Raw genomic sequence first — 9940 nt, 5'->3', positions numbered from 1 at the left:
GTCATTCCAGCCCCCATGTCTGCCCATGCTAAGCTGGTGCCCGAGCGTGAGATGGCACAACTGGGGCAGGGCTGGGAACTGGGGCTCCAGCTTAGGTGGTGTAGAGAAATAGGGGGACCCGGGAGGACAGGCCCTGGGCTTGATAGAGTTGCCTGGCTGAGCTTCCTGGCACCAACATGAGCCCCTCCAGAGCTCTGCCCTGGAGGAGCCCCCTTGCCAGTGGGGAGATCACCGAGGCTGCTCAGGAGATTTGGAGTCTCCAGGCCCCAGCTCTGCTTCCTTCCTCAACTATACTTCGGTTCTAGATTCTGTGCTGGGGTGGTAGCGGGCAACGTGGCCCCCAGGTCACTGGGCCTCTGGTGGGGGTACCCAGAAGATAGGGGGACTGCAGGGCCACTTCAGTTGCCCCATCCTCCATGAGCTTCTGCCCTTCCTGAAAATCCTATTGATGGGGGAACTGAGGCCACATCTGGGGGCCCTGTGAGCCTCAGGCTCCTCACCTGTGAAATGGGCTAGTTGTCACCTCAGCGGGTATGTGGAGGAGGGCTGGATATGAGTCTAAGGAGGGTCAGAGGAAGGGACCCAGCAGAAGCCAGTGGCCTTCTCAGGCCATGCCAGGGAGTGGGGCCCAGGAGACCCCAGCCTCACAGCCCCTCCAGGAAGAGGCTTTCTGTCCCACCTCTATCATCCAGCCCACGGCCTAAACATGAGGGAACAGGGTCGGGCTGGCTGTGTGGCCCTGGGTACTGCGTGCCCTTCCTGCCTAAGGAACCACAGCAGCTATAGGGCCCTGTACAAATTCCTCCTTAATTTCCCGGGAGCCCATGGACAGCGGGAAGAGTTTTAGTGCTACATACAGGCCAGGGTGGGGCATGGGCAGGGTGCAGGCAGGGCTGGTGGCCGTCCTCAGAGCCACCACCAGGCCCTCCACAGCTGGGCCATGGCTCCATGCAAGGCCGGTGGAGTGGGTGGGGTGTGGCCTCTGGATGTCCAGGCCCTGAAGTACACGCAATGGTGATGGCCCAGGGAGCCGGCTGAGGGAGAGGGCTGCAGGCGGTGGTGGTGTGGAGGTGGCCCCCATGCACCGAGTGCGCCAGATGCGGTGCCCTGGTGGCGCCTATTTCATGCCGCTGCGCAGCACCTGGTTGGCTGCAATGAGCATGACGCTGATGATGAAGGCGATGGCGAAGGCGCAGATCAGACTCTTGCGCACGCACGTCTGACGGATCTGCTGGTTGGAGCAGGCTGAGGCCACCCACCAGGGAGCACCAGAGAGACAGAAGGGGACAGCGGAGCAATGGAATCAGGAGCTGCCTGCACTTCTGCACATGGGCACTTCCCATGGGGTGCGCAGGGACACCGGGTTTGGGGCAGGCAAGGAGGCTCCAATCCCCCTCTGCAAACCCCTGGTTCCTCCCCTGCTCAAGCAGTTGACCCACCCAGGGGGTCCCAGGGGTCAATCACTCACTCTCCACGTCCACGGGGCACTCCTCAGCCGTGCCCAGGTGGCTCTCCTCCTCCGTCATGATAATGTTCTCGATGTCCTTCATGGACAGGTGCTCACAGAAAGTGTCGTAGAGCAGCCGCTTCAGCTCGTCCACTGTCAGCTTCTGCATGTCGCACTTGGGTTGGGGGAGACACAGTGCTCTGGCCACCACCACCACCACAGTCCCCACCCTGCACCTGCAGCTACACAAGTCAGGGATGAGCCTCCAGATTCTGGAAGGATGGAAACCACTTGCTCCATTCCTCAAGTCGTTGACCAGCACACGCCTCCCTACTGTCCAGTGGACAGAAGCCTGGAGTGGTCATCCCCTCTTTACAGAGTGGGCTTGGCCATTCACTGGCCCCAGTACAGCCCTCTACACTGCACAGCCCTGGATCCCAACCAGCCATGGCATACCTTCCAGAAGACAGTATCAAAGTCAGTGCCGTGGAACCTCTCTGGGATCCCCGAGGTGGAGAGCTTGGGTCCCAGGAGGGTCACAAACTCCTCAAAGTCCACTTGGCCATCACCTAGAGTCAGCACAGGTCCAATCAGTGGGGTCAGTCTGCAACTGGGTGGGGTCCCAGCCCACTTAGGGGACATTTGCGACCTCAGGTAAGTCCCCTCCTTCTCTGAGCCTTAAGTCAATTTCAGGGACACCTAACATGCCAGGCTCTGGGCTAATGCTGAAAGACACCAAATGTGATGAGGCCCCACTGACGAGGTGGGCCCTGAGCATGTGGGAGATCCTCACATTCCACTTGGACCCTCCGTGGCTTCCCAGCACCCTGCTGCTATCCCAGGGTGGGTGTAGGGCCTAACATCGTCCCTACCACACAGGCGGGTAATGAAGCTCAGGAGGAGACAACCTGCTCAGGCTGCCACCTGCTCTCTAGGTGGAGAGAAGGCAGGGGGAGGGGTGGAACAGGGGAATGAGGAGGGAACTGGGCATTATTGGTCCTTAGGAGTTTTTTCTTAATAAAATGCCAGGTGGCAAATACAATTAAATTAATGATTTTTTATTTCGGGTGGTGAGGCCTGGGATATTTAGTATATCTTTTCTACTTTTCTGTACTTAAAATTTTTTCTCGGAATACACAGAGAGGGGCAGAGTCTCTGACCTCTGCGGGTGGCTGGGGCTGTCACACTCTGGCCTTCATTCTCCAGGCTGAGAAATGAGTCCAGACCTGGCTGCAAACGGGCATGGGCTTGGGGGTGGCTGGGAGTGGACGAAGTGAGAGGCTCCCAGTGGGCTCAGCCTCAGTGGCTCAGGCCCCAGACCTGGCCCCCGACATGAGGGGTGAGGAAACAAGCATGTAGCAGCACTCACCATCCATGTCCAGCCGCTGGATGATAACTTCCAGCTCCACCTCGTTGGGCATGTAGCCCAGGGAGCGCATGGCTGTGCCCAGCTCTTGCTTGGAGATGAAGCCGTTGCCATCACGGTCAAAGACTTTGAAGGCCTCTCGGATCTCTGTGGGATGGAGGTGGAGCAAAGCAGGTTGAGACTTTACTCCCATTCCCAACATCCCGCTTCCCAGACCTCCAGAATCACTGAACCCACAGCCCAAGCCTGGCATTGAGAATCCACTAGAGCCTGCAGGTTTGGTCAGAGACAATTGGCAGATGGCCCAAGAGTCCACCATAGCAGCCCCTGGGAGCGCAGGACGGAGCAGACAGCAGAGGTGTGCCCAGTGCAGCAGTGACCAGACTGTCCCCAGGATCTTGGTCTCAGAGCACTAGGCTCCTACAACCTCTCCAGGCATACTCACAATGACCCTGTGTTGTGGGGACCACGGGTCTCACTGTGCAGGCGAGGACACCAGGCAGCCAGTGATTTCTGTGAGCTGCCAAAGGCTTCCCTGCCCACCCCACACTCCCATCTCCACTCTCCCTGGGCCCCATCCCACACTTCCTCCCCCTGCTCAGCGCTCATCTCTTTAACACTGGCCAACACTAATGGCAGCCACGTGAAGCAGCCGTGCCCGACTAATGGACTGACAGCTCAGCACAGACTTCTCTGAGAGCCCAAGGTTTGCGGAAAGACAGAGGCCTGACGGAAGGGCCCCAGCAGGCCAGGCCAGCTCGGATGTAGGGGTTTCTCCCTTTACCCCATCATACAGAGGGGAAGACAGGCCTGAGGACCTGGGTAACTTGGATGGGGAGCCTGGGAACCAGCAATTCATTGAGTGACCTTGGGCTAGCTTCAGACTTACCCACAGTAAAATGGGCAGTAATGATATCGAGGTAATGATATCAGGACAAGGGTTTTACCAAGGACATCCAGGAACTATTGAGGGTCCTAACCTCTTCTAACTCACCTTCGTCTACCTCTGTCTCTGCCTGCTGTCCCTGCATTGTTAGCCCAAGAATGGTCCTCAGGAGCATTTTCCTCTGGGGGAAAGCAAATCTCAGTCCACTCACAACCTCTCTGCTCCAGCTCCCTGGGTCTCCTTGTTCAATTTACCTGCCAGCCTCCTGGCCTTTGTCTCAGCTGTTCCCCTGGTGGGACTTCAATAGGCAAAGGCGAGCTTGTGTGCACGCATGTATTTAGAAATAGAGACAGATGAGATCCCCGCACGCTACAGACTTGTAAAATGAGACTCAGAGAAGCGAGGTGGCCAGTCTAGGATCACTGTGGGGTCAAGGCTATTTCTGGTGAGAACAGGAGTTAGGCTGGCCTGGGCCTGGTCTTAGAAGGGTCTGTGAACCCCTGAATCCTGCACCTTGGGGTCATTCCCTGTTCCTTCTGGTCCCACTATAGCCCAGAGAGGGTGGCTGTATATCTCAGGTCACACCGCAAGGTGGCTTGAGCTGAGGTCCCAAACTTCATCAGGTTCTTCCCACCGGTGTCTGCACCCAAGGCCTGGAGGTTAGATTAGTTGACATGCAGGCCCAGAGACAGCAAGCTTCACCTGAATTGTCCCCCAGACCCTCTGACTCTGAACCTTTGCCCTACCCATCCCACGCAGGACCTAAGAATCTGCAGAAGAACAACTGGGATGGGAAATCTGTAAACCCTGAAATCTGTGAACTTCAGGCTAACTCCCACCTAGAGTTTTCCCCAGGCCACTGAGGAATGGTGAGGTCCCCATCCCCAGAGGTGTATGAGTAGAGACCTGACAGTTAGGGAGGCTGCTCTCCAGTTGCCTGGTAGAGATAGAGGCACTGGCCACACAATCAGGCACACCCTCTGCCCCTCTCCCCTCCACGCACACACTTAGGTCTCTGGCTGGCACTATTGCCTTCCTTCCTGACCCAGCCACAAGCTCTGCCCACCTCGGGTGTCCTAACTCCAACCCATTTTCCTTTCAGTCCTGTGGGTACCAGGATTGCTCCAGCTCCAGGCATTCGAACATGCAGCACCTTTTGCCTGGAATGCTCTTCCTTCTCCGTGGTGTACTTTAATTCACCCCGCTCCCAGCATGGACACATCACCTCCCTGGTGCCCTCTCTACCCCCAAGCTGACTCTGGCCCTCCTCTGGACTCCCACAGAACCTGCTCTTCCCAAGTCCTTGCACTGACCACATTGAATTGTGAACTATAAATGGCATGAGAGCAGGGACCAGGTTGGTCTGGTTCATGGCTGTGTCCCCACTACCTAGTGCAGTGCCTGTCATTCAAACAGAAACATTTGCTGCGTAAATGGTTAAATGAATAACTGATTTGGGGAACCCAGCCGTCTGGAGCTCACAGAGAAAGTTGCTAAGCAGAAGTTTAGGCACTACTTCGTGTGAGGTCATCACTGAGATCTCAGGGTGTGATGACAAAACCTTGAACACCCCTGTGGGGCTGCAGTGGTTGCTGGCCCCCTCCCCTTCAGTGAGCTGGTGTCCAGGCTGTCCCTCCCACCCTGGCAGGGGCCGGGTGTGAATCCCAGAGCCCAGAGCGCTGCTTCAATTGGAAGCCCTGACCCCCTTCTGGAAGCCCTAAGGAAATGCACTGGGCTGATGGGATACAGTGGAGGGCAGGTGAATCTTGGGGTATATGGGCAGGCAACGGGCCAAGAGGCAGGCCATGGGCCGCATGGCCATTTCTCAGGCAGGACTAACTTCCCAAGACCACTAGATAAAGCCAAAGATTGCCACCTCCACATCCACATGTCCCTTCAGCCACCCCTCTCTGGCATGCCCAGCTCACACCTCAGGCCTGCGCCTGTGCCTTTGTCCATTCTGAGAGCCCTGCCTCAGCCCCAGCTGGCTGACTCCTGAGGCCAAGTTCAGGGATCACCTTCTCGGCCAGATGGTCATTTCTAAGTCACACTGACTCAGGTTCAAATACCAGCTCTCTTATATCCTGGCTGGATGACCTTAGGCTGGGATTTGCTCACCTGTACAATGGGGCTGCAGGATGGCTAAATAAGAAAATCAGTTGTGTAAGTGCTTGGCAGCGCTGGGCTTGGCTCAGAGCAGGACACAGTAAATCAGAACGTCACAGACAACAGAGCCGGAAAAGGAGAGAAAGGACTAGGTGAGCTCTAGAAACCAGACCAGCCTTCTTGTTGGCTGGTGCTGGGACCTGGGGGCCCGTGCTTGGAGTCTGGCTCCGCTGATCAACAGCTGAATGACGGGCAAAGGCATTTCCCTCTCTGAGCCTCAAATGCCTTATCTGTGAAATGGGGACACGACTTTTGCTCCATCGCTGAGAAGTGGACCCTGCTGGGGGTTCCCTGAATGGGGCGGGTGTCACGACTTCCCTGTTGTTGCTACTTCCATTAGCATATCCCAGCTGGGTGCATTTCCCCGAAAGCTTCACTCTGTTCTTGCCCCATGATGCTGGAGGAAGCCTGCTGTGCTCCATCTTGGCATGGGGATGCCTGGCCCGGGAGAGGGCTGGCAGGGCCTCCAGGCAGGGCTGAAACTGTTCCCCACCTGCAGCCTCTAGCCTGGCCTGTGGAGCTGTCAGGGCCTGAATCCCCAACATGTTCCAAGTGATGCCAGCACTCTGTCAGGGAGCCGGAGAGGGGATGTATGGGCTAGAGGTCACTGCGGGGGTAGGACAGTGTCTATCCTCTGCAGCGATTAGTGCTCTTCCTGGCATTAGTCCCACACCCCATCACTTCAGCCTCCCTGAGTTTCTGGCCTGCACAGAGGCGGCTGCTGGGCTTGCAGGAAAGAGGGGAAGGAAGGGGGACTTCCCTGCTCCTCATACCCAAAATGCTCCTATTTGGCCACTCTCGAACCTCTGTCCAACTGAGCAGGCCAAGTGCCAGCCGCAGAACCTTGCCCTGATGGCTGTCTTCCTGTTGGTCTCCCTCCTTCTCTGGTCGGAGAGGGCAGGGCTGGGGCTTGCAGCCTCCCCGATTCCCACTCTCAGATGCTCACGTCCGCTGATGCCACTGGGGCCAGCCTCAGTGCTCCTGCAGACCTGGGGGTCTTTGCTGTGTGTATATATTGGGGAGGAGGTATAGGAAGAATCTGGGAGAGCCTCTCACAGGGGGCAGGTCATCCCAGACCAGCTCTGTTCAGCCACATCTACCCTGCCAACTGCCTCCCAGACACAGGATCCTTGGTGCCTCTGCCAGACCTCCAAGGCCCCTTCCACCCAGTCCCTTACCCTGCCTGCCTTTCTGGCCAGGCCCGCTGCATACCCTGTGGCCCTGCCTCATGGGCCTTCACCGATCCCTCTATATTCCAGGCTCTAGAATATACACCTGCAGGGCTACCCTCCTTGGCCTCCCCGTGGTCCCTGTGTCCGGTCCCTGAGCCCCAACTGCATGCCAGGCCTCATACTGACAACTTACATTGCATCCTGTCACCAGCAGCCCTGGGGAGGGCAAATGCCAACCCCCTTTTACAGATGGGGAAACTGAGGCAAGAGAGACAAGTGATTGCCCAAGGTTACTTCATGAGACTAGGGTGCAGAGACTCGAACCCAGTGCTGCCTAGCTGGGAAGCTCATCTTAAACCTGGGTGCTCCACCTCCCTTCCTGGTCCTCCTCCCCCTTGGACTAACCACCCCCTGGATTTCTGCGGCAGGCACATACTGTCTGCAGCATTTCATCCCAAGCTGCCAGGCTCCCTCTTCTCAGCACATGTGGCTCCCCCACTGATGGGCATCCTCCCAGCAAAGGCCTGGGTGTTACCCAGACTGCCCTGGGACAGAAGCACTAATGGAGTACTGGGGAGGCGGAGGGGTCCCGGGGGCATCTGTGCCAGGAATGGTCACTCTGTCCACGCAGCCCTGGCATTCAAGGATCACTGGGGCCTGCAGAGACTTGGTCTCCTAGATGAGGGTTTTCAGGGTGTCTGCAGCCAAGAAGGGGTCAGTCATGTGGGATTTCTTGACCTCATCTATAGCGGCCCACGGGCCAGGAGATGTGCCGGGGCCACTTTAGGCCTGTGCCAGGCCCCTCTGCTCCTCAGGGCCCAGCAGAAGGGGACAGGAGAGAAGCAGGGAGTGCGTTTCATATGGCTGGTGACTAACGCTCCTGGGCTCCTGCCAGTGTGTCCGCCAGGAGGCCCAAGGGGAGCCTGCGGCCTCCTTGCCCCTGCACTGCCCGCCCTATGTCCCGCTCACCCCTGCATCCTAGCCTCCTCTCAGCTTCTCCTCTTTCTTGGGGTCTACATTCCAGGGCTAGGAGATCAGGAGAGGTGGAACCCAGTGAGGCCCAAAGCAGGGCTGCCAGGGTCATGGTGGGTGCTGGGAGCAAAAGGAGGGAATGAGGTAGAAGCTGCCTCACTGTGCGGGGACGATGTTAACCCCTGCCTGAGTGGCCAGGAGGAAGGAATGGATGAGGAATGCAAGGGGGCACTGGCAGAGGTTTGGGGTGGCCCAAGGCAGAAAGAAACAGTTTTAGGAAAGAGATGGCCTATGCCCCATTCCCTGGCCTCTTGCCCCTCATCATACCTTCTCTTTCTCCCAGGCCCTGTCTGGGGCTCTAGTTTCTGGGGTTTGGCCCAGACAGGGCAGGGACTTGGACTCTAGGGTTCAAGGCTAGAGATCCTAGAGCAGCACCTACCCATTTGACCTGCTCACATCAAATACCAGACCTTGTCTCCATGGCTATTCTAGTCTCTGAGAGCTTTTGGGGGGACTTGGTGAGGAGGAGGTAGCTCATAGCCTGTGGTGCAGTGGGGTTGGGGGTGGATTAGCTGCCTTCTTCCTTTTGATCTACCCCTTAACCCAGTCTGACTCCCCCAAGATCTGTCCCTTCCGGGGCTTGAGGATAAGGGAGGGCCTCTCTCCATGCCTTCTCATGTGCCCCCACCATCATCCCTGACTGCACTGGTGTCTCAGCGGCATCCGCCCCCTCAGTCCCTGATGAGTTCCAGGTCTCAGAGACCCCTGGACGGAAGATACCAAAAAGAGGCCCAGCCCTAGGGTGATCTCAGCCCCTCCCCCAACAGTAGACAAGCAGATCACGGGTTGCAAAGACTCCCATTAGCCCAGAGTCCTCCACTCCACTCCATGTGGGACCCCAGGAGGTCTGGGGGAGGGGAAGCCTGACCACTTGCCCCCATCCCATTAGAGAAAGGGTTCCCAGGTCCCAGGGATCTCACTGCCCTCCAGAATTTTCCATCCAGGGACCACAGCCCCTTCCCTCTGCTCCAATCTCATCTAGTCCGGCTGCCTAAGGTCCCCTATTCATGTCAAAGGCAAAAGGACTTTGGGGGGCAGGTTTCGGTCTCTGCCTCTCTGCCTTTCCTTTCCAGGCTCGGTTATCACGACCAAGCCGTTGAATCTGGCCACTTGTTGTCGCCACCACCTCCCGGGCCGCCTTCCCTGCGCTCTGGGCTGGGGGGGCCCCTGCAGGGCTGTGAGGAAGGGGCTAAGGCCGCAAGGGGCTGAGGGCAGCCCTGCAGCTGGCAGGAGCAGGGCAGTCGCCCTCTCCCCTTCTCCAGCTGCCCAAGCAGATTGGATTTTAAAAGCGACACGAGTGGAATGTCAATACGAGCGCAAAGCCGCGGGCGGGCGCCACGGAGGGGATCCGGACGCGGGTGCTCTGACTGGGTCGGCGCAAGGGGCGCAGCTCGGACCCCTACCCCAACCTGCTGCGTTGCTGCACCGTCACCGAGGACTGCGCGGCCCCGTGACCCCGCTGCAGGACCCAGCAAGTTTCCGCAGCGTTGGGAACCACGCGGGCAGGGGAAGGGCCGCCTCTCCGCCTTGGCGACCCCCACAGCAGCGCCCAGGGGTGCGAGCTGGTCTAGCCTCCCCGCGCAGCTGCTCGCTGGAGCGCCCACCTGACAGCAGGCACCTGCGGACAGCCCCGCGCCCCTCAGCGCCCCTAGCCCGCGCTTCACCTGGGCGCACAGGTAGGAGGGCCAGCGGGCGGGGGTCCCGGCGGGGCACTCACCCTCCAGCTCATCCTCAGGGATGTCCACGGGGCGCTGCTCTGACAGCAGGTTGGGCACGGTGTAGATGCCCCGGTACATCAACGCCGCCGTCACCGGGTGGAACGGCATCTTGGAGGCTCCGCGCCCGCCCGCCCGCCGCAAACTTTGAGGTCG

General features: G+C 58.5%; 1 protein-coding gene across 1 annotated transcript; it reads right to left on the bottom strand.

Annotated features, from left to right (window-relative positions):
- Positions 1-647: 647 nt before the first annotated feature.
- Positions 648-9895, bottom strand: CABP7 (calcium binding protein 7). Its single transcript, XM_006904894.3, has 5 exons — positions 9787-9895; positions 2817-2960; positions 1904-2016; positions 1469-1622; positions 648-1245 (listed from the first exon to the last, which is right to left on the bottom strand). Exons 1-5 carry the CDS (start codon positions 9893-9895, stop codon positions 1118-1120), a joined length of 648 nt encoding a protein of 215 aa, XP_006904956.1. The 3' UTR covers positions 648-1117.
- Positions 9896-9940: the final 45 nt, after the last annotated feature.

The sequence above is a fragment of the Pteropus alecto genome, unplaced genomic scaffold (genome assembly GCF_000325575.1).
Source record: "Pteropus alecto unplaced genomic scaffold, ASM32557v1 scaffold190, whole genome shotgun sequence".
NCBI lineage: Eukaryota > Metazoa > Chordata > Mammalia > Chiroptera > Pteropodidae > Pteropus > Pteropus alecto.
Note: the sequence above shows the minus strand (reverse complement) of the source record. Positions and strands in the feature narration are given on the sequence as shown.